This window comes from Gymnodraco acuticeps, unplaced genomic scaffold (assembly GCF_902827175.1).
Source record: "Gymnodraco acuticeps unplaced genomic scaffold, fGymAcu1.1, whole genome shotgun sequence".
NCBI lineage: Eukaryota > Metazoa > Chordata > Actinopteri > Perciformes > Bathydraconidae > Gymnodraco > Gymnodraco acuticeps.
The window spans coordinates 259752-285475 of NW_022992339.1; the positions used below are offsets into that span (position 1 = coordinate 259752).

The 25724-nt window shown below is 42.0% G+C and overlaps 2 protein-coding genes across 2 annotated transcripts; both read left to right on the top strand.

The window, feature by feature from the left end:
* Positions 1 to 632: 632 nt before the first annotated feature.
* Positions 633 to 5896, top strand: tnnc1b (troponin C type 1b (slow)). The gene is made up of 6 exons (XM_034208675.1): positions 633 to 759; positions 1544 to 1574; positions 2048 to 2194; positions 2376 to 2490; positions 2674 to 2810; positions 5641 to 5896. Exons 1-6 carry the CDS (start codon positions 736 to 738, stop codon positions 5670 to 5672), a joined length of 486 nt encoding a protein of 161 aa, XP_034064566.1. The 5' UTR covers positions 633 to 735; the 3' UTR covers positions 5673 to 5896.
* Positions 5897 to 8406: 2510 nt separating this feature from the next.
* Positions 8407 to 9842, top strand: LOC117541509 (zinc finger MYM-type protein 5-like). Its single transcript, XM_034208694.1, has 3 exons — positions 8407 to 8435; positions 8712 to 8905; positions 9009 to 9842. Exons 1-3 carry the CDS (start codon positions 8407 to 8409, stop codon positions 9710 to 9712), a joined length of 927 nt encoding a protein of 308 aa, XP_034064585.1. The 3' UTR covers positions 9713 to 9842.
* Positions 9843 to 25724: the final 15882 nt, after the last annotated feature.

Below are 25724 nucleotides of genomic sequence, written 5' to 3' on the forward strand. Positions count from 1 at the left end.
TTGTCATACAGTATTATTTTGCCTCATTATTATAACAGCCTCAGTTATTAAGAGGTCACTTTTATTTTGTATACTAACAGGAGAGAGTAGTTTAATATAGCTATATCTAAGGTTAGCTGTGGCTTTAAATAAGCATGCCATGTGCCGAGGTGAGAAATGAGCCAGGGTTTGAATTTTTAGGGTTAGGGTTAGGGTTAGCCCTAACCCTAACCCTAACCCTAACCTGTATTTTTCAATTACATACACAATAATATCTGTAACTCTTTATGTGATAAAACATGGGCAACATTTTCTCCAGGGTGTAACAATACTGCGTTTCACCCCTCTCTTGACAGTTGGCAGGAATAAATAGAAATACTTTTGATTCCCACGTGTTTGAACAACAAGTCATACAAACTAGTTCTGTTCAAGCATAATCAGCAGTGCAGTACAACAGATCAGTCATTTCACCAATCATCTAAATACTTCAATATTTACACAGTGTTTTATACCTAAAGGTGAATTCAAAGAATATGTGTCAAAATGACAGGTGGAGTTTCATTACAATTATTGTTGGTTGGCTTCTGTTGTTTCCTATTTATAGATCTCTCTCTAGTTACTCCTCCCTCCATCATCCTTGGAGAATTTTGAGTGCCACCCTCCTCCAACAATAAAGACTGAGGCAGTTATTGCTCTCAGTATTTTTGCTGTCTCTGAGTGCAGTGGTAGGTGAAAGGCAGGGAAGGAGCAGCAGTCATGGATGATGTATATAAAGCAGCGGTGAGTTCTTTTAGTTACGATAATTCCATTGGAGATGTTAACTTTTGAACATTTAATAATCAGAACATTTTGAACATTCTGATCCTATCTTTTTGTGAGATTCGTAAAGATTCAAAATATCGTATGAATTCAAAATATATGTTTAACACACAACGTAAAATCCAATGCAGTACATGTTTTCTTTGAAAAGATACATCAAACCAATGTTGAGACTGTTTCAACTGTATGCTCTTTACATTTGTGCAGCTCTATTAATGGTTTAGATTATATTGTCAGAATGTGTGCAACTATACATCAGAGAAAAAGGAACAGGAATGTAGATTACAGAATAGTTTTTAACATTTTAAGACTTTGACCTTCAGCAGAAAATATAATGAAACCTAACTAATAAAACAAGGAAAAAAAGAAATTGGAGTAAATGAAATGGTATCCTGACTGCATACGTATTTTCATTATGTTTTAAAGTCTTGTTAAAGTGTGTTGATTCAACTTGTATAACATTCAAACAGTATGTGTGATGAGCTCAGACAGAGGGAGGCTGCTGTGCTCAGTCTGTGGCCGACACAAAGACAGCTCAGGGAAAGAAGAGAAGGGACAGCTGATTGCTATTAAAACAAATGACCCAGCCAGACAGCAGCATGTGTCAAAAATCCCCCCTTTGTACTACAACAAGAATAGTAGGTGAGGAAAGCAGAGTGACATTGCAGTCCTTCTGCACTGAGAGCAGCCATCGTTCTGGTAGTGATTTATTGACAATAATCAGCATTATTTGCTTTCCTTAAAGGTTGAGAACTTGACAGAGGAGCAGAAAAATGGTGAGGAAACTTTAACTGTTAATACTTTGACCCATTACTTTCATTTTATCCATAATAATCATTATACTCCTAAGCTAATATACTTAATAGTTTTCTTCAAATATGAATACATCTACTATTAACAAGACTATTTTATAGTATAGACTTCATTAAAGTCAGTGAGAGAACTTCTAACTGGTTAGGGAAAAAGTCTATATAATACTGATGCCTTTACATGACCTATAACCTATACGTGACCATAAGTGAGAAGATTTGCTACTTCTATAGAATGTGTCTTAATGGTTGCCACCAGAGACAATAGGTCTGATTCCATAGAAATCAGAAAAATCCTGTTGCTAACTCCTTCAGCTCCAGCCTTGCTGCTACATGGTTTTCATGACAGCCATCTTGGTGTTATATTGTGCTCATGGATTCTCTTCATTAGTTATCAGCCCTGTCTGCGTATCAGTAACGGTTGCTGTGTCCCATTCCAGAGTTTAAGGCTGCGTTTGACATCTTCATCCAAGATGCAGAGGATGGCTGCATCAGCACCAAAGAGTTGGGGAAGGTGATGAGAATGCTGGGACAGAATCCCACCCCAGAAGAGTTACAGGAGATGATCGATGAGGTGGATGAGGATGGTATGTCAGCAGTAACCCCACTGTAGGCATTAGGGGCATGGGAGTTTTATTGAGTGGAAGAAAATTATTTTTACATTGAACATTAGAGAAACTTTACTCCAAATGTAATGGAAGAAAAACTGGATCTTAAGAGATTAAATAACTGCATAACAACTGCAATATAACTAGTGTATGTTGACAGGCAGTGGCACTGTGGATTTTGATGAGTTCTTGGTCATGATGGTCCGCTGTATGAAGGAGGAGAGCAAAGGAAAATCAGAGGAGGAATTGGCTGAACTGTTCCGCATGTTTGACAAGTAGGTTCTGCACAGAGCTGCTGTATTTCGAAAAATCTGCAAGTTGATGAAAGAAAAATGAGTTGACTAGTGATACTTAAAATATTTCTCAAAAAAACGTTGAATAAGGGTCAACATTTTGGAAAGAAATGACGTGGTTCATTACAGATGAGAATAAGACTGATTTGTTTATCTTGTGTTGAGGAACGGAGATGGCTACATAGATTTAGAAGAGCTGAAGGCCATGCTTGAGTCCACTGGAGAGGCCATCACAGAAGACGACATTGAAGAACTGATGAAGGATGGAGACAAAAACAACGATGGAAGAATTGATTATGACGGTACAGACATCTATAACATGTTATAACAATGTTCATAGATATACAGTCACTTAGAATTTCCCCACCCTCCTCAGTTGTACCTCGGCTGGCCGTAAGGGGTCCTTTCAGGGTCATTGCTGGGTCCTTGGTAAAAATAAATCCCCCCCCAGATGACATAGTGAACGCGTGGCTCACTTGTGACTTGGCTTTGGTGCATTATGCAGATATCAGTTACAATGATTCATCTATCCACCAGATGGAGGACAGATGGAAGCTAAGGGAGATGTAATGTGAGGAAATGTGCTTCATCATGAATGACCAGGTCAAGACAACATTACGCTGAAGCTTGTTTATGAATGTAATAGCCAGATGGTGAAAGAGGACACGCCTGTAGTGAGTCCTCAGAACCATTATTTAGTCTATGAAAGCTCTAACAACAATTAAAAACATTTTTGGCTAGCATAGTAAACCCTTAAAAACGTGGCGACGCAAGTAGCCAGTTCAACAATAAGAAGAGAGACAATGCGAGCGGACAGCTGTAATTCAGACTGGAGAGGAAATCAGCATTAACAATGAAACGTGCTATTAAATGCATAGTGTAGGTTTCAGTTTGTAGGTCTCTGCTCTTGTCCCCCTCAACTCCTAATGCTGGTTCCTTTTTGTAAACATCGCAGCATCTGTGCAAATAGCATACAGTAATTTTCAGTAACCAGGATTCTACTATTAATCATGTATATATGGGATATAAATAATCTTTCATATTTAACACTATATCTCAAATTTAGAAAACCAGGATGAGCCTAATAACCATATATTCCCTTCCTCATCGAAAAAATTATTCATTTATTTATTTGTTCATAACCTGGATACTCATTTGGAGAATAATTCAAAAAGGGATAGACAATAGAATCTCAAAGTTCTTTTAACGCAGAACTAAAAATATGGAAAGCTGAATCCTGAATTGTCATCATACTTGATGTGAGGGAGTCTGGTCCGGCAACATTTACTGTTTATCATAGCCTGGCATGATCATATCTAGATGATCAGGTTAGCACAATATCATGCAAAATAATTTTGTAAAACGCAATGTGTTGCGTTTTAAATGCAGTGTAAGTAGTGAGACATGTCTCTAGTTACTGATTTGTGGTTATGTTCTTTATAAGTAAGCTTTGCAAATGTATTATTCAACGAGATTCAAATGTAAATAGTATGCATTTAAATTGAATGATACGCAGCACTTATTTGATCAGAAATGTTAACTGTCAATGACATTATATTGTATTAATCTAGTATACAGTACGTAGTAACTTCTAACTTTCCTATATCAGTCTCACAAACACATAAACAACCAAACACACACACACACACACACACACACACACACACACACACACACACACACACACACACACACACACACACACACACACACACACACACACACACACACACACACACACACACACACACACACACACACACACACACACACACACAAGCTATGGTAGACAAAGCTGGTCATAGTGAAGTTTAGGAATACTCCTGAACAACCAATACATTCCAGGCGCTAATAAAAAAAAATTGGAAAAACATTGCGTATCTGATTGTTAGTGCACTCTAATAACCGTCTGTACACTTTTTCAGATTAGACTGTATTGCGGCTCATATTAGCAAAAGTATGCAGCCTTGCCGCATTGCCTCTATTATTTCAAACTGACTGACTATTCTTGCTCCCCCCGAGGGCAGTCAGATCAGATGATAGCTGTATGAAGCAGCTCGAAGAAACAAAACCACAGAAGTAATTAGCTGTTTTTTACTGCAAGAATCGCACCCAACCTCGTGCTGAGCAAAGAGCAAATCACATTTCATACGAATGCAGCTTTGCAGAAAGCTTAGGATGAGCTTTTAAACTCAAATCCCCAGAAAGTGCCAGTCACACTCAGTATTTGTGATCGGATCGCTAGAAACACGCTGTCATCAGACTGGCAGGGGCTGTTACTTGCTCTGCTCAACCCCCCTCCGTTTAAATAGACTCAGTCGTGCCCCCTGCTTCTGTGGAGAATAACTCAGGACATTTGTGAGAAAATACTCACAAATACTACTATATTTTCCTGCCAAAAGTCACGTGATATTCTTTTTCTCTGTAGGATTGATTTGTTGTAAAAGGTTTTGTATTTGTAAAACCTATGCTATATTCGTTTCTGCATTTGTATTCGTAGAAAATATTTGTGTGTACTTGTAAAACCTGTGCTGTATTTGTGACTGAAACATGATTTATTAGAAGAATGTAATGTTGTTGTTTGATAGATACGCTTTATTTGCAAAACTTAATGCATTAGTTTGAAGATGGTGATTTGATGTCTGCAAACTACACTGTGTTTGTTAGTGAATCATAAGGCATTTGTAAAACACGTTTATTTTGTTTGTGGAGTAATGGCAGGATATTATCTCCATACTAGAGAGGGGAAATTCTTGGTCACTGTATGAAATACAAATATTTTGGATTTGCAATTCAGGTTTGCAGGAAATGTAAGTCCTCTTCAGGTTTGCCACTGGAATTAAATACACCTTTTACTTAAACCTGTGAGTCCTAGTCCTGTATATCACTAAATGCTTTCATTTCATTGTGGAGATATATAGATCACTCACAGACTGTATTATGCTTTTCAGTCATAAAGTGCATTATGATTATATCAACAACAAAAAATACTTAAATTGAACAAAGCTACCCACTGTTTTCTTTTGAGTTAAATCATCTGTAAAATACATTTAATGTGATCAGTACACACCATTTTGTTTTTATAAAGATGATATATCAATCTATTTTAACTTTGTGCATTCTCTTTGACAGAGTTCCTTGAGTTCATGAAAGGAGTTGAATAAACAATCCAGCGTCCTCAAATTGCAGCATCTTCCATTCCTTAAGACATCATTCCACCTTGTGTCTGCGTCTAACAAAACCAACTGTCCTGTCACCTATTCTCAAAGAACCCCACCCAGGCCCTGAAAGGTCATTGACCGACTGACTGAAATAGCTTTACTTCTGATAGCGATGATTCATCAAAATGTCATAAAGACTGTTAATTAAAAAGATTATTATAATTGTTTCTTGTGTCTGTTTGACTTATTTGAGTATTACAAAGATGACACAGAATTTACTCTCTTAAAGATCCTACAAATCTGAAGGCGTTTACAGCCAGTTGATTATGGTAATGAATGTCTACTTGTATGCATTCTGTTGAGATTAATCAAAGATCAAAAATACTTTATATTTCGCATTGATTTATGGTTTGCATTATTAATTACACTGTTAAGCACGCTGAAAAATAAACGAAAATAGTGTTTAGTTTTTCTTGGGCTCGACATTAAGGACTGCCCGATGGCCCGGGGCCATCTAGTATTTAGCTCGGGCAATGAAGCCTCACCTGCTGGTTGCCCGATCGGGCAATCTATTGTGCCAGTATCATGCAACTTGCGGATCCAGTAATGAGTGACCCGACAGTAAAACTAAACATATCTATAACTAGTTTAGGTAGTTTGAGAGGTAATTAAAATAGCTACGTGTGTGTTTTGTCCGCTCACCGCTGCATGTGATCATGCAGAGCTGCTTGTCCACTTGTCAGCCTGCTCAGCTGATCTCTCTCTCCCGTCAGATTAGACTTCACTCGCGTTTATGTCCATATCGATCAGATCCAGCTAGTTCTAGCTAATGATATGACTACCTGTTTATTAAAAGACACCTACACAATAAGTGTCGCTATGCAACTGGGTGAGGCCACAAAGTATAGCGCAGCATTATGTATTTGTTTACATGCCCACCGGAACCCCGAGGCATTACCAACAGATCAACGCACAATCAACCCACACAGGACATCTCTTTCTCCACATTACGTGTTAGACATTAGAATTGACTATTCTCGTCTGTCACATACTCTTTTGTCTGTCACATAAGTGGCGCAACTGAAGCGGTATTGCGCTAAAGGGAAATTATTTTGACCGGACATTTAGATTTGCCGGCTCATGGGAACTATGACGTCGCCATTTTGTGTGCTTCGCGGATGCGCTCGGCTCCTCTCGACTGCTGCTCGGGTCTGCTCGGTCAGCTTCCGGATGAGGAGGCATTCGTTCGACCAACTTACAGTAGATAACATTACAAACATTTTTAACAGGGTTCATACCAGTGTAAATAATGTTTGTTTTGGCATTAATAACTGAATGTAATGTTTTCTACTTTTTTACATCTGGGAAGGCATTTGCCTTCATCAGATGGAAAGTGTCTTGACCAACAACTTAAGTGTTTCTTATAGCTATCCAGGGCATGCAAGCGAGCAAACACAAACAAGAACAAACAAACAAGTGAAATGAAGAATACAATTGAAATTGTACAATACAATATTGTGGTGGTTCATCTTATAATTCAGTCTAGAGAATGCACCAGACAGCATCTAAGACCTGCACAAATCTAAATTTTCTAGGGGGACGGAGGCCCCCCAAACCCTTCGTGCCATTTCGTCCGCGCGCATTTTTCAGGGCAATCTCTATTGGGCTCAGGGCCATCTGTAAATTAGCTTAGATGGCCCACAGGGCCATCTCCCAAAATCCTTAATGTCATGCACTGCACTATCAATTGTCTTGTCGAGCTCAATACATTTAGCATTACCATAACTGAAGGATTTAAACGTTGTTTCAGCAGAAACATGACTATATTGAAAGTCCCTGACCAAATGAAGTTTCCCCACAGTTAAAAAATATACATTTTTGACATACCTAGGAAAGACCTCTGCATGAGTGATATCAAAAGAAAAGATTGTAACAGCGATGCCCTCTGGAAATTGACTTCAGAAGAAAATATATCATTTTCACATTGTGAAGAGACGCATTAAACCCTGAGCTATTTCTTTCAAATAAAAACATCCCACCCTTTTTTATTGTGAGATCACCCTCTCCTGCTTTAAGGAAGGAGGTTTTCTTGTCTAAGCAACCTTAAACTTAAAGATCTTTTTTTTTAAAAACCAACATTCTCACATTCACAGGGTAGCAAAGACTACCTGTCCATCATGAGCGTTAAATGCACATCTGAGATGGAAAAAGGGAGACCAAAATGCATAAACATAAACGTAAAATAAAATAAAAAAGGCACAATAATACATTATATAACAATAGCAGACTTCACACACATTTGACATGTCAAGGTTATAATTTTACTAAAATGGATAAATATATAACAGCAGTACAAATATATACAAGTAGTTTTTAAACGGAGCAGAAATAGAACTAGTCTCCCACTCAGTGGCGTAGCGGAGGCCCCCGCACCCCCCGCGGTGCGGGGGAGCCCCGGAGCTTAGGGGGCCCCGCCCCCACTGTAGGCTATCCTCTTAGATTTCGTAACGCGGGAACAGGGTGCAGAGGGCGGGGCCCCCCCCTCCCTGCTATGTTGCTACGTCATGTGTACGCTGCCTGTAGTAGTACAACAGTGTATCATTATAATTATTTGTTCATCTGCGATAGGGCTAGCCGGCTGATAACTAATGTTCATTGGCAGGCTGGGCAGTGTTCAAAACAAAGCGGGAAGCATTGCTCATATAAATAACGTTCATTAGTTGCGTTGCCGGTAAACATGAAAAATGAAGCGCCACTACCCAAGCGGTGCTCAGAAAAGCAAAATGAGAGCGAAAGCCGAACAGGAGAGGGCAAAACTACCTAAAATAACGTCATTGTTCCGGCAGGCAGCAAAGGTAGACGTAGACTCTAACGTTACTGCAGATAGACCGCTAGCAACCCCCCCCGGCCCCCGGCCGTCAGCTCCGAGTCCAGGCAGACAGCCCAGCAGCCCCGTTACAGCCGAGCCAGCTAGTCGTGCCTCGCGCTTCGAGACAGGTAGACATTAGAATAATATAAAGTTTTATTCGCCATAACCAGTAGGCTACAGGTTACATTGGAATTGGAATCTAATCCGTTCATTTTTGCAGGTCAGCAAGAAGTCAGCTGTGCCCCCTCCGAGGCCAGTTCAGACATAGGCATAGACAAGGCTGCCCAGCCAGCTAGCCGTGCCCCCACAGACCCCAGCAGCCCCGTTACAGCCGAGCCAGCTAGTCGTGCCTCACGCTTCGAGACAGGTTAGAATAATAGAAAGTTTTATTCGCCAATCGCCATAAACAGTACGAGTCAGTATGCTACAGGTTACATTGGAATTGCAATATAATCCGTTCCTTTTTGCAGGTCAGCAAGAAGTCAGCTGTGCCCCCTCCGAGGCCAGTTCAGACATAGCCAAGGTTGCCCAGCCAGCTAGCCGTGCCCCGACAGTGACAGCAGCTCCCACCCACCCCAGGGACACGTTGGCCAGCGACAACTCTGTGACTGAATACCCTACTGATAGGGGGAAATTCCCTGTAGATTTAGAAGACGATGATGTTAAACGGTACATTCTGAATAACGGGCCATGCAAGCCTGAAGGGCCATTCAAAAGGGATGGGAAGGGAAGGTGCTTTTCAAAAGAGTTCTATAACAAAACATCCAAAATTGGATGTAGAATTCCACGAAAGTGGCTATGTTACTCGCCATCTATGGACCGGGTGTACTGTGAGCAGTGCTGGCTGTTCGGTGACAGACCGTCTGCCCATCACCTCCACCAAGCGTGGAGAATAGGAATAAATGATTGGCAGGGTCTCTCTAAAAAGATTAAGGAACACGAATTCTCTCGCTCTCATTTGGCAGCATGTGTCGTGTATGATACGTGGAAAAATAATCTGACCATTGACGCGCAAATATCATCTGAGTTTAAGAGAGAGGTGGGGTTTTGGACCGAGGTCCTAACCAGAATAACTGATGTTACACTAACACTGGCCTCTCGCAACTCTGCTTTCCGGGGTCACAGAGAGAAAATAGGTGATATAGATAATGGTAATTTCTTATCTACCATATAACTTATGGCGCGTTATGATCCAGTTCTGCAAAGGTTTATTGAAAGCAAAAAGAAGGTGAACTACCTAAGTCCTCAAACTCAAAACGAAATAATTTCATTGCTATCGAAAAAAGTGCAGGACACAATCATTACAGACATACAGAATGCAGAATTCTATTCGATTATAATGGATACTACCCAGGACATTTCAAAAGTAGACCAACTGAGTCAAGTGTTCAGATATGTTACTATAGCAAATGATGAAAATGGAAACCCTACAGAGGTGAAAATAAACGAAAGTTTTTTGGGCTTCCATGCAGTCACAGACCAAACTGCTGCAGGTCTAGAGAGAGAAATTCTCGAATCGATGGAGAGAAAGGGGATACTACTTGGGAAGTGCCGCGGACAAGGATATGACGTGGCTAGCAATATGAGTGGCGTCTACTCCGGTGTACAAAAACGCATAAGGGATAAAGAGCCCAACACAGTGTACATTCATTGTGCTGCGCACAATTTAAACCTTGTACTCAATGACGCATGCCAAAATATACCTGAGATAAAAGACTTCTACGACACTGTTGAAAGGCTATATGTATTCTTTAGTGGAAGCATCAAACGATGGGAGCTTTTGGAAACACACCTCTCAGTGCCCAAGGCTGGCCAGCCTACACTGAAGAGACTATGCCCGACACGATGGGCATCAAGACAAGACGCCGTCCAATCATTGCGGTTCCGTTATGCTGACATTATGCAAGCGCTAACTAAGATAGACTTGCTCTCCAAAAAAAGCGAGGAACGTGCCGAGGCGACTGGCTTGAAAAAGGCCATGGAGAGCTTTGAGTTTGTTGTAATGACTGTAATACAGGGCAAGGTCCTTGAAACAGTCAACATTGTGTCCCAAGCTCTCCAGCGCAAAGACGTGGACCTCTTACAGGCGACAGCAATGCTTGGTAACGCAACCGATACACTTGCCCAACTCCGAGGAGAGTTTGATGGCTTAAAAGGGCACGCGCAAGACCTGGCATCCTCATGGGGTGTCCACAGTCTCTTCAAAGACAGACGCGCAAGGCGCACAAAGAGGCACTTTTCAGAGCTTTGCGAGGACCAGCGGCTCCAAGACCCAGGGGAGCATTTTAGAGTGGCGGTATTTTACGCAAATATCGATATTGTCGTTGCCCAACTCAAAAATCGATTTGTTGGAATGAGTGAAGTTACACAGCGATTTTCTTTTCTGCTTCCCCGCGAACTTTTGCGCGCAACAGACAAGGATCTGTCTGAGTCCGCAAGTGCTTTATCAGGCCAGTATAAAGACGACCTGTCAGCCGAGTTTCCTTTCCAGATCCTGTCCCTCCGTAATGCTCTTAGGCCTACTATAAAGAAAATTGAGCGTGGAACAATCAAAGACCTTGCACAAACCCTGCTCATTGAAAATCAGTCCATTTTGCCAAGTATCCCCGATGTTGCCACAGCACTGAAATTGTTTTTAACTATACCCGTGACTGTTGCCAGTGCTGAGAGATCTTTCTCAAAACTTAAATTAATAAAGACATATTTGAGGAGCACAATGTCGCAAGAGAGACTGTCTGGGTTAGCAGTCCTTAGTATTGAGAGCCGACGCGCGCGCAGTATAGATTTAAAGACTGTTATACAGGACTTTGCGCAGAAGAATGCCAGGAGACGTGCTCGTATAAAATAATAGGCCTACAAAGCAGCTCCTGATTGCATCCTCTTTGTAGCCTATATAGGATGTGTTTTATTTGCTTGTTTTTTGTAGGCTACTTTTCTTTTATACAGAATGTTATGTGAACCGTTCCGTTGTGTGAACTCCAATGATGATAGGCTATAACGTTCTACAATATACCTTCATGTTACAAAAAATACACAGCCACTTGTTTGTATTTGTCAATTATGTTTCAATCAGATGTATATTATTATACAGTTCCTACTGACCTTACTGTTTAAATCAGATGTATATTATACAGAAAGTTCCTACTGACCCTATACTGTTTAAATCAGATGTATCTATACAGAAAGTTCCTACTGACCTATAGGCCTACTGTTTACAAAAGATGCCTGAAAAAATAAACATTTAAAAAAGTGGCCGCGATGTCTATCCCATGTCACTCTATTATTGATTTAGGGGAGGGGGCGGGGCCCCATGGTCCGACCTGCGGGGGAGCCCCGAAATATTGCGCAACGCCACTGCTCCCACTTCAAGTATCTTGGAGTCATACTGGACTCAAACTTGACTTTTAAGAAACATAATAAGAAAGTATCCAATACCATTAAATTCAACTTGCAACAAATTAGACCTTTCTTAACTGTCAATGCTGCAAAGTAGTACCTCCACTGTATGATTCTATCCCACATTGAATACTGTTTATACTTGTGCCACAAACCTGAAACCCATAGAACAGCTGTACAAGAGAGCTATCAAGGTGTTTGACAGAAAGCCATATTCATACCACCACTGTACCATCCTTGAAAAACACAATTTCTTGAGCTTTGACAATTTTAAGACTTTTTAAAGTATGTGTTTTTTTTATAAATGTTTACATGGACTTTTTTAGAACATTTTTTTAGAGCCAACAATGTTGTTCAATACATGGTTTGTGGTACTTTGTGGGTCGAGGAATTCATATTTGATGTTGTTTTGATGATTTTACCTATTTTTGACCTTCAAATCCAAGATGGCCGCCGATTTTTCCCCAAAGGTCAATTTTCCAACATTGTCGTAGAGCCTTCATATTGGGCTCTAATGAAAGCTATGCTCATGCTGAGTTGAGTTATAAACAGTAAAACTAGAGTTATTTATTCTATTTATAAAAATGTTTGCATTTTTAAGCGGGGCAGCCGCTTCTATAGGTAACACGTGTGTGTCCGTCCGTCCGTCTGTTCGTAGCATGAGATTTAAATCAATCAGGACTTGCCTATGCATCACATGACCGGTAAGGCAATACTGGCTTGAGAGAAGCATACCCAGCTATATCTGTGTACCTTAAAAACTGCAAGTTAGAAAATCGGTTTCAAATTTCGAATTACCAACTGCCATTTACTTAGAGCGAACATTCCGCAACAACTCTATAAATGTCATAGCTTACAGTTACACCGTACAAATGAACATATTTATGTGTAGAAGGTTACTAAATCTGGATCACTCTCAGAGCTAAGGCTAACTTAGCTCAACAGTTTCACACCATCCAAGAACAAGACTACAATTCCATTGAAAGGATTCAAAGGAGTAAAGTTGGGTGAGCATAAACTTTCACGCATGTATTTTTTCATGTTTTCAATCATTATGTCACACTCTTAAAGTTGGTCCGATCAAAAATATTTAAAACACATATTTGATATAGTTATAAAAGTTATGTTTACGTGCAGAGGGTTAGCTAGCTTACCCATAGAGCTAAGGCTCAGCAATGTCCACCCTTTAAGCTTAATTTCCTTTTTATATAGCACATGTAGGGTGGGCATCTTTTTTTCTATGTTTCATGATGTTAATTTGATTGTTACACTCTTAAAGTACAGTACATCAAAAAGATGTAAAAACATATTTTGATATAGTTATAAAAGTTCTGTTCATGTGTAGAAAGTTAGCTGGCTAAATCAGGATCACTGACAGAGCTACGGCAAACAGCATTTTTTTGTATGACAGATGCTTTATAAATAGAGTTTATTATGCAATAGAGTTTATTATGCATCAGTGTGCATCTGGACCCGGTGACAACATTACCTATTGACGCAGCAACCACTGTAAGTTATATTCTTGTTTAATTAGACTTCTCGGTTTCATTTATTCGACTCTGTATAATTGTTACTGTAGCTAAAACGGCTAAATCGCTTTTGAGAGATTTTAAATCTCAGATCTGCTCAGGCGAAACCTGCTTTACAGCTCTCAGCACTCAAGCCTGCATTATTAACATAGGCAGGGGCCAGTCTATTGATTGCGTGAAGTAGAACTGCGTGACTCAGTCATCCTTTAGCTCAAAAAGCATTTAAATACCGCATTTAGAAACTGATGAACTCAGTGTGCATCTGGACCCGGTGACAACATTACCTATTGACGCAGCAACCACTGTAAGTTATATTCTTGTTTAATTAGACTTCTCGGTTTCATTTATTCGACTCTGTATAATTGTTACTGTAGCTAAAATGGCTAAATCGCTTTTGAGAGATTTTAAAATCTCAGATCTGCTCAGGCGAAACCTGCTTTACAGCTCTCAGCACTCAAGCCTGCATTATTAACATAGGCAGGGCCAGTCTATTGATTGCGTGAAGTAGAACTGCGTGACTCAGTCATCCTTTAGCTCAAAAAGCATTTAAATACCGCATTTAGAAACTGATGAACTCAGTGTGCATCTGGACCCGGTGACAACATTACCTATTGACGCAGCAACCACTGTAAGTTATATTCTTGTTTAATTAGACTTCTCGGTTTCATTTATTCGACTCTGTATAATTGTTACTGTAGCTAAAACGGCTAAATCGCTTTTGAGAGATTTTAAATCTCAGATCTGCTCAGGCGAAACCTGCTTTACAGCTCTCAGCACTCAAGCCTGCATTATTAACATAGGCAGGGCCAGTCTATTGTCGCCCATCAGCTGTAGATAGTTAACTAATTAACTTCAGCTGTGAGAACTGAGCAATCAGGCGTCCATTTCGGGTAGCTCTTTCCTGGAGCGGCAGCTTCAGCGGCAGACAGGCTAAGACTGACAAAGACATTAGAGTCCTACAGGAGTAAGACTGACAAAGACATTAGAGTCCTACGGGAGTCACGAGGGAGGCAAAGAGGAGGCAAATCCTACTTTGATTGAGCTAAGTATCGTTGGCGTTTTTAATTTTTACTTTTGTTGTTTAGCCCCTCATGCTATAATCATGTGTATTTTCTCCATTCCTGTTCATGTGTCTTCTCGCAATTATCACTGGCCCCGTGTATCTCCTAATCGATATAACCGGCCTGCTCTCGTCTATCCCACGTGCTCCACTGAGATCCATCATCTAGTTTCAGGTGGCCTGTGGAACTGCCAGTCAGCTGTTCCTAAGGCTGACTTCATCTCTGGCTACACCTCCCTGCAGTCTCTGGATTTCCTTGCTCTCACTGAGACCTGGATTACTCCATCCAACACATCCACCCCAGCAGCTCTCTCCACTGCATATTCCTTCTCCCATACACCCAGACCCACTGGCAGAGGAGGTGGCACTGGTCTCCTGCTCTCTCCCAAATGGAGCTTTTCCCTCTTCAAGCTACCTAACTTTACTCCTTCCACCTTTGAGTTCCATGCCGTCACAGTAACCCATCCTATACAGTTAACCATTGTTGTTCTCTACCGTCCACCAGGCGCCTTGGGGGACTTCTTGGAGGAATTAGATCATCTCCTCTCACACATCCCTGAAACTGGCCCTCCCGCTGTACTTCTCGGAGACTTCAACCTCCAGATGGGGAAGATAGACGAACTAACATCTCTGTTAACCGCCTTTGCTTTCTCACTCTCTCCGTCCCCACCGACTCATAAAGCTGGCAATGTCCTTGATCTCATATTCTCAAGGAACTGCGCTACTTCTAACCTCTCTGTAAACCCGCTCCACACATCCGATCACTTCTTCATTTCATTCTCTCTATCCCTTTCCAAACATAACAAACTAATCTCTTCCCATCCTACACTTGTCCGCCGTAACCTTCGCTCCCTCTCTCCCTCTACCTTTGCCTCGTCGGTGCTCTCAGCCCTCCCTTCCTCTGATTCATTCCAACTACTGCCTCCAAACTCTGCTGCAGAAACTCTCCTCTCTACTCTCTCATCCACTCTGGACTCGCTCTGTCCTCTGACATCTCGGCAGGCTCGTCAGTCCCCTCCGGCTCCCTGGCTAAATGATGCACTGCGTGCTAATAGAACCGTCCTTAGGGCAGCAGAGCGGAAATGGTGGAAATCCAAACACCGTGACGACCTCCTAACCTATCAAGCTCTCCTCTCCTCTTTCTCTGCTTCGATCTCTCAGGCAAAAAGCACTTTCTTTCAAGATAAGATCCAATCTTCCTATTCCAATCCTAAAAAACTATTTTCCATCTTCTCCACCCTCTTGGACCCTCCAAAAGCTCCTCCCCCCTCCTCACTTCTGTCAAGCGACTTTGTTACCCACTTTGAAAAAAAGGTTAATGATATTCGCTCTTCTTTTTCTGACTCACCTTTACTCACCGCTGGGTCACCAGACCTTCCTTCCACCAACACACTAACCTCCTTTTCCCCTCTCTCTCCAAGTGAGGTTCTTACCCTCATTACCTCTGCCCGCCCTACCACCTGTCCTCTGGACCCTATCCCTTCAAACCTCCTTCAGACTATCGCTCCTGATATTCTACCGTTTCTCACCCATTTCATCAACACTTCTCTAACTTCTGGTCACTTTCCAAACAGTCTCAAGGAGGCAAGAGTAAACCCTCTCCTAAAGAAACCCACTCTCAACCCGTCTGATGTTATAAACTACAGGCCTGTCTCTCTCCTCCCGTTCCTGTCTAAATCACTTGAACGCGCTGTCTTTAAACAACTCTCCTGTTATCTCAATCAGAACAACCTTCTGGATCCGCACCAGTCTGGTTTCAAGGCAGGTCACTCCACAGAAACTGCTCTCATTGCTGTCACGGAGGAACTGCACACTGCCAAAACTGCATCCCTCTCCTCTGTCATCATCCTGTTGGACCTGTCTGCTGCATTCGACACGGTGAATCATCAGATCCTCCTTCGCACTCTCCAAAAACTTGGAGTTTCTGGCTCTGCACTTTCCCTCCTCACCTCATACCTGAAAGACCGTACCTACAGGGTGACTTGGAGAGGGTCTGAGTCCGACCCTTGTCAATTAACTACGGGGGTCCCTCAGGGCTCTGTTCTTGGTCCCCTCCTCTTCTCCTTGTACACAAACTCTCTCGGATCAGTCATTAGCCCGCATGGTTTTTCTTACCACTGCTACGCTGACGACACCCAATTAATTCTGTCCTTTCCCCGCTCAGAGACCCAGGTCGTCGCACGCATCTCTGCTTGTCTAGCTGACATCTCTCAGTGGATGTCTGCTCACCACCTCAAGCTCAACCTTGACAAGACTGAGCTGCTCTTCCTCCCGGGAAAAGATTGTCCAACTCTTGACCTGACAATCAACATCGGCACCTCAGTTGTTTCCCCGACTCAGACTGCAAGGAATCTGGGTGTGACCCTAGATAACAACCTGTCCTTCACTGCAAACATCGCTGCTACAACCCGCTGCTGCAGATACACGCTTTACAACATCAGGAAGATACGTCCCCAGCTGACTCAGAAAGCGACTCAGGTTCTGGTCCAGGCTCTCGTCATCTCACGCCTAGACTACTGCAACTCCCTCCTGGCTGGTCTACCTGCATGTGCCATCCGACCTCTGCAGCTCATCCAGAATGCAGCGGCTCGTCTGGTTTTCAACCTTCCTAAATTCTCCCACACCACTCCGCTCCTCCGCTCCCTTCACTGGCTTCCGGTAACTGCTAGAATCCACTTCAAGACACTGGTACTTGCTTACCGTGCTGCGAATGGATCTGGCCCTTCCTACATCCAGGACATGGTTAAAACCGTACACCCCAGCGCGTGCACTACGCTCTGCATCAGCCAAACGACTCGTTGCGCCCTCGCTGCGAGGGGGACCCAAGTTCCCATCGGCGAAAACACGTGGGTTTGCTATCCTGGCTCCAAGATGGTGGAATGAGCTCCCCATTGACATCAGGACGGCAGATAGCTTGCACATCTTCCGGCGCAAACTGAAAACTCATCTCTTTCGACTCCACTTCGAGCGTTAGAACGATTAACGAAGCACTTTTATACCAATAAAGGACTGGATTACCTAAAGCCAGTTGAGTAGCACTTGAAATGTTTGGCTCTATGAAACCTGATATACTTATATGATTCTGTTTTCTTCAAGGTTGTGTCTTCCTGGTCGAATGTACTTATTGTAAGTCGCTTTGGACAAAAGCGTCAGCTAAATGCAATGTAATGTAATGTAATGTAATGTAATTATTATTATCCACATATTTTAACTGAGTTTTGTATTTTTTTTCCAGGTCTACGTGTGCACTGCTCCATAGTTCTACAGAGAGAGAGAGAGAGAGAGAGAGAGAGAGAGAGAGAGAGAGAGAGAGGAGAAGATAGAGAGAGAAAAGAGATAGTAGGAGAGTAGAGAGAGAGAGAGAGAGAAAAGAGAGAGCTCGTCTCTCTCTTCATCCTCTCTCTCTCTCTCTACGTTACTCCTCTCTCTCTCCTTGCCTCCTCTATCCTCATCTCTCCTCCTAGTCAATCTCTTCTACTCTCTCTCTCTCTCCTCATCTCTTCTCCTATCCTCTCTCTAGACTCTCTCAACTCTTCTCTCTCTCTCTCTCTCCTCTCTCTCTACTCTCTCTCTCTTCTCCCTCTCTGTCTACATCTCTCTCGTTCTCTTCTTCTCTCATCATCTCTAGCTCGTTTCTACCCTCTCCGCCTCTCCCTCCTCTCTTTTCTCTTTATCCTTCCGTTAACTCAGGGCCGCCCGTAGCTCATGCCGTTAATAGATGTTCGCTACTAGGCGCCAGATCTGTGGATGCGCTGCGTCTGGCAGCTCTGGGAGGGAAAAAAAAAAAACATTTTTGACCGTTGGGGCTCAATCCTAGATTTTCGGCCTTGAATGTAACAATATTCCATAATTAGGAATTAAATGTAAACACCCTGTTCAATAATTTCACCCAGGTTACACGTTTCATTTGCCCTGTACGATGGGCGCTGTAAGTGATGAAAATGGGGGATGTTGGCTTATCTTAAAATTATTTCTTAAACTCACAAAAAATCACCTCTTCAACCTGGCTTTTAATGTGTGATTGTTTTTGTATTATTTGACTTTAACTTTAACTATATATTTAGTTGTTGTTCCTTCCTTTTCTTTTCCCTTCACTATATCTGTAAAGCGTCTTTGAGCACCTGTAAAAGCGCTAACAAATTAAATCTATTATTATTATTATTATTATTATCTGGCACCAGTGGCGGCGCCAGAGATTTTCTCTATGGCTGTGGGGTAGCTTGACGTTTCATAGAGGGTGCTCAAACATTAAGGGTTTCCCATTAATACACCAGTGCTACAGTTGAATTTTCTACTGCAACACTCCCCACACGCACACACAGTGTACCCCCGACTGTTACAATGAAGGCTCGATAATCAGCTCACGGCATATAGGTGTAAGCAGGGGTAAAGTGCTATTTTTACAAGTGGGGAGTGGACCTCACCTCCTCTATGAGGGTCCTCACTTTCTCTAGTGGGGTCCGGGGGCATGCTCCCCGGGAAGATTTTTTTTTAAATATTGAAGTTAAAAGCATCAATCTGGTGCACTTTGAGAGCAAAATGAAGAGATCTATGGATACATCTCTCAACATACATATGAAACAGAACTGTAAACAGATTTTCTATTTCTTTATAGATATTTTACAAATCACTCCCCTTTTAAAACAAACCGTTTGAGACCCACTGAGATAACTAGACTAAAGTTAACTATCTAAACACTGAGAGTCCTTTACTTCACCTGAGCTGAGGTTACCTGAGACTCTCCGTCTGACAGGAGAGAGTTCTCCCTCCACCTTGTTGTTGAAAAAGCTCCTTATATCCGTTAGCTTGGCTAGCTAGCACCAGATGCTAACCACAACGATCTCCGGTAGATACCCACCGGTGCGCGAGCTCTCTCTCGCTCGCTCGCGCACGCACACAAAATGGCTCGTGCCACACACACACAGAGCAGAGCTTGAATGAAACACAGAGACCCAGAAGTAAGCTACTTGTACTCATGAGGCCTATTATGTGCAGAATCCCAATCCCAGTTGGTTTTGATTGAGTGTCCACATGTGGACGTTTAAGGACTAAAAAACGATCCATTTGTCACTTTGCTGTTAGCAAATAATGTGGGGCTCCAGCTAACAGGAAGTCACTCAAGTGTCACAAAGTAATTTACCCTATGGGTAGGTCAAAAATCTAATGGGTGCTGGCCATTGGCCTAATCATATCACCTGTGTTGGCTTTATGTTTTTGGTCAAACATTTGTTTGTTTCACATTTGCAATGATGTAATCAATAATTTTTCTGATTTAATTTAATAAAAATAATAATTTTCGAAAAAAGAAAAAAAAAACACATATTTCTTGGGGGTGCTTAGGGGGTGCTTTGGCAATCCTGGGGGGTGCTACAGCACCCACTAGCTCCCCCCTGGCGCCGCCCCTGTCTGGCACCCGCAGCTCACAGCCAAAGTGCAAGTGAGCGTGGGAGCGAGGGAGGGTGCACCGGTTCCGGCGCTGTTGTTATTAGTATCTGGTGCTAGCTGCTCTAACGGATATAAGAAGAAGATGTTTCTAGAATGATGTGGAGGGAGAGTCCTCTCCAGTCAGACTGAGAGGCTGATACTACAGCTCAGTGAGGTAAAGGACTCTGAGTGTTTAGATCAGGGGTGCCCACACTTTTTTGGCTGGTGAGCTACTTTTGAAATGACCAGCTCACCGAGGTCTACCAACCAAAAATAAAATCCCAAATTGCAAGGGTTGCTGAATAACACGTTTTATTTATACATGGGATAACTACAATAGGGCTGCAACAAACTACTAATTTGATAATCAATTAATCTATCGATTAATGAAACGACTAATCGACTATTCAGACTATTACTGTATGCCTTGCACAATTTCTCAAGCGCTCTTATTTAGCCATCAACTTTTAGATTTAGCTTGAGGTTGTTTTAGGCATGTGGAAACTAACAATGAAGACAATAAAGATTAATACTTGATTCAAAAATACATATAATATTAAATTAACAAATTGTTTACAAAATTAACATTGCTTTTTATTTAAATTAAATAAATAATATTTCACCTCAAAAGAAACAACAATGTTTTAACAAATCATATTAAATAATCTGATGACAGAACTGTAAACAGAATAGCTGAAACTTTAACAAACTAAATAACTCAGTTTCCTCTAATCATTAACCCATGTTTGTATCATTGAGTTAACTCCGTGTGTTGCTGCTAGCATACATAACACCTGACGTGGAAACGTTACTCGTGGATGGGGCTACAGAGCTGCTAGAAAGACAGTGGAACCCGGTGCATTCCTCCGTCTGAATGTGGTGCACTTTTGCTAAATGTTTAGACAAATTGCTCGTGTTACCGCCCTTACATGTGTGACCGGAGGTCTTCCCCCTCTGTGCCACTGCTTGTGGATGCAAGCAGCTAATCGCAGACTCAACCAGAGAGAAAGTAGTAGGCCTACATCATCAGCTACCATGTCTGACAGAGTAAGACAGTGAGGAGAACAGTCAGGAGGGTAGTGATGACAGCTTGTAGGATTACTGGTCGTGCTAATGTTGTCTTGTGTTCACCTCTGCATGTGTGTTCTGTGTTCACCTCTGCATGTGTGTTCTGTGTTCACCTCTGCATGTGTGTTCAGTGTTCACCTCTGCATTTGTGTTCAGCGCGTGTGTCTGGCAAATAAAGTCAAGAAGGGAGGTCATTACATGCATCAGTCATGTTATATCTCAATGTCATCTTCAGACAAGCTTGAAAAAGCCAGACAGCGCAAAAACAAAGAAAGTGCTCAGTGTTCGAGTCAAACATCAAGTTCTGAAATGCAAGCGCGTGATGATAAGACAGACGGACCATTGCCTCATCAGTGGGTGGAACTCTCAATGACAGAACTAAATGTGTATGGTGCATGCAGGGTGTGGACATGAAGCACCCGAATAGAGTGCGGGGTAAACTGTTCAGACTCAACACCCACTCAGCATGGCGCTCTTTCAAGCGCCACCCAGTCCTAATAGAAGATGTGGACCTGAGGGATCGCCTCACACGGCTCGAGTCAACGTCTGATCCTTTCGCAAATGATATAATGTATCACCATGCTTGTTGGAGGAAGTACGTCAACCACACACTTCAAGCCAGATGATACAATGCATCTTCGAATGTGTCTCTCAGAGGCAAGGAATTTATTCTTTAGACACGTGGATTCCATCATCTTCACTGAGCGAGAGATCCGTTCACTGCTGTCTCTTTTAGCAGAATACAAACGCATTGTCGGTGACTATGGCTATGAAGTGGGTGATGTCAAATCGTTGTATGTCAAGGGCCTGCTCATTAATGAGTATCAAGAGACAATTGGCTTCAAAGAGAGAAATCAAATGAACAAGAGCCAGTGGGTCTATGATGTTGGGGGAGGAGGTGACTACATTGAGGCTGCCATCTCATCCCTTGGCATCAGTGATGAGTAGCTGCTCCAGAACCTGGCACAGCGGTTATCAGCCAAAGACACAACTACTGTCCCCTGGCCACCTCGCATTGATCATCTCGAGGAAGGCGAAGAAGTATGTGAGTTGCTGTTGAAGCTTTTGACCTGGCTAAAACAGCCTGAGAGAAAAGATCTGGTAGAAACTCTGCACAAGAGTGGTGTCAGCATCAGCTATGCAGACACACTTCTCCTCTATGAACACTGGGCTCTGATGGATCTTGAGGCATCAGCAACCTGCCCACAGGAGATTGCAGAGAGCAAGCCAGCCATTGTGATCGTCGACAACAATGACTTCAAGATTGATACCTTGACAGGCAACTCAACTGGAGCACATCGAACAAATGTTATGTTCGTGCAGCCAGAGAGCTATGAAAAGAAGCCAGATGAAGAGCCTGCTGTAAGGCTAATCAAGAAGAAAGAAATCTCTGCATAGCTGAAGCAAAAGTGTATGGAGCTGACAAATGTTCACCAGTACAGATGCCCCCCTGGCAGAAAGAGTGAGCCACCAGCTCGTACCAGGGTAGATCCACCAGTGAACGGCACAGTTCTGCAGCGTGCTCGCTGTGTGATACATGCACTGTCTCGCGTAAACAATAATGGTACAAGACCACCACCTCATGAGCAGCAAGTTCCGGCATACAGTGGTGCCCAGTCCTGCCGTCATACACCGCCCAACAAGAGCAAGCTTTACTACAGTGGTTCTCAAACCTTTTCTGTCAGGCCCCCCCTTTGGAGAAAAAAAAAAGTTGGGCCCCCCCATCACAAATAGTCAGGCTCAGTGGCGGCGCCAGAGATTTCTTTTGGGGGTGCTGTGGGGTAGCTTGACGTTTCATAGAGGGTGCTCAAACATTTAGGGTTTCCCATTAATGTACCGGTCGCTACAGTGGAATTTTCTACTGCAACAATCCACACGCAAATACACAGTGTACGCACAACTGTTACAATGAAGGCACGATAATCAGCTCACGGCATATAGGTGTAAGCAGGGGTCAAGTGCTATTTTTACAGGTGGTGTGTGGACCTCACATAGGGGGGTCGGGGGGCAAGTTCCCCCGGGAAGATTTATATTTAAATATTGAAGTTAAATGCATCAATCTGGTGCACTTTGAGAGCAACAAGATCTATGGATACATCTCTCAACACATATGAAACAGAACTATAAACAGATTTACTTTTTCTTTATGGATATTTTACAAATCACCCTTTTAAACTTTATTCTTTTTTTACTGTCATATAGTATTTCATACCTGTTTTTCATTTATTCTCTTATTTTTGTATAACTATAATGATCATATAAACGTGTGCCTCGGAAATAATTGTTTACATTAATGGTGACCAAAACATTTGAGACCCACTGAGATAACACTGAGAGAGTCCTTTAGCTCACTGAGTCTCTCAGTCTGACAGGAGAGGACTCTCCTCCACTTTGTTGTTGAAAAAACTCCTTATATCTGTTAGCGTAGCTCGCTAGCACCAGAAGCTAACAACAACGATCTCCGGTACCGGTGTGCTCTCTCTCTCGCTCGCGCACACAAAATGGCTCGTTCCACACACACACACACACACACACACACACACACACACCCACACACACACACACACACACACACACACACACACACACACACACACACCACACACACACACACACACACACACACACACACACACACACACACACACACACACACACACACACACACACACACACACACACACACACACACACACACACACAGAGTCAAGCTTTAATGAAACACAGAGACCCAGACGTAAAAGTACTGTACTGCATCTATTATTTTCAAATCAATAATTTTTCCAATCAAGATTTTTATTTATTTTTTTATAACAATTTTTCCTCCTGGTCTCTCGCGCCCCCCCTGGCATGCCTCTGCGCCATAGCCGCAGGAAGTAGGGGTGCTGGGGGTGCTGCAGCACCCCCTGTTGGCAAGTGGTGTACATTTGAAAAACTGAGTGACCACCTAAATAAAAATGATTAAACTACATAAAATAGTTATGATTTTACTTAAAATAAAATTAGCTGTATACAGTAGCATATAATAGTCATAGTATATATTTGTATATATCAGGTGGCTTGAATTTATTTTCCAAATAAATAAAATCCGATTCATCTAGGTCGTAGGTCGTGGGAGAGTGACGTAATTGACGCGACACACACACTGCAGAGTGACAACTTTCTAGAATGGCGCAAAAAAGGATTTTGGATTTTGTTCTCCAACAAACAACGCAATAAAAAGAGTGGACTCCTCAGCCCACCACCTCTACAACTAGAGTAATATGACACAGAAGAGACTGACACATCTGACTTTAATGCATGTCCATAGTAACATTTTGAACAATGTGGATGTATCTGCTCTAATGAGGGTCTTCATTAGTGCCACCCCAGGATACATTTGGAGTTTTGTGAAGCCCCAACACAAGGTAAGACGATATGTTTCCTTTAATGCTGCTGCCGCTGTGCAGTGTTTTGCCTTGTCAATCAGTTACAATTGAATTCATAGTTTTATTAATATTGTAAATAATATTTTCTGACTATTTGTTATGTTATGTAGGTTTGTAAGACCCATAGTTAGCATGTGGGCATGTGCAGCTGTTGCTAAGGTCTATAGGCTAATGGTTTATTAAAGTTAAGGCGAGACACCCCAGGTGAATAGGGTAATTTCTCCAGTTAATTACCTATAATAAGGCAATAGTTTCTTATATTATAAGTTTTCTGAATATGCAAATGAGCCATTATCTCATTAAATTTGCGCATATTTTAACACATTTCAGGAACCGAAATCTGAACTTTGGATAAAGCCAGGTTCAAAATTCTCGTTTCATTTTGTAGTCATATTAGTATCTAAGGCTTTTACTGAAGGGATTTTGGATATCTCTTTTGATCACTCCATAAATCGGAAAATACTGTCAACAGCCCTAAAATATCAATTTTCGCCATGTTTCTAGGTATAACATCTTATATAATTCAGGCTATGAATGATATATGAACAAACCCTTCTGTAAAAGCCTTCATAATATTGATAGGAATATAACTGGAAGGTTTGGTGTATGTAAGTGCAACTGAAGTGGACATTTCGAACTCAGAGTAGGAGAAAAAACTCATTTTGAGAAAACGACCTTTAAAGATTGCAGTGAGGCGCTAGCTAAACCCTCCTGTTCGTTGGATGACAGCTTGCGCATCGACGCACTCCGTGAAGGTATTTCATGTTCGGGGTCATTTGTTTTTTGTATAACCTTGCTTCGTGCAAGTGACAATTGTTGTTGTCTTCTCTGTGAACGTTTTTTTCGCCGTTTTTTTGCCATTTTGAGATCTAAATTTCTAGCGGAAAGCTAACCAGGAAGTGTTTTAGCACATCACGTGACGCATCTGAACGAATCACGTTGTCAGAAGTTGACACCAGCCAATGAGATTTCGTTTCTTGGTTTAAGACCCTTTTGTACTTTCACGATTGGTTGCTGATACAAAGGAAATGACCATATTTGGATCCGATGAGATTGTGCAGGAGAGACGGAGCTTTCCAACGATGACATTGTGCAAACAGCGGTCGCGGTACTTTATGTTACATTAGAATGCTAACTTTTGGTGAATTTAGGAGAAATATACAGACGCAAATAGACAAACTATAGTAAAATGAACATTTTAAATGTGTATTTTGTACGTTTTACTTCCAAAAGCCTGAAAGAAAACATGTTATGGAATCAAAATAGCACAACATCTCAAAA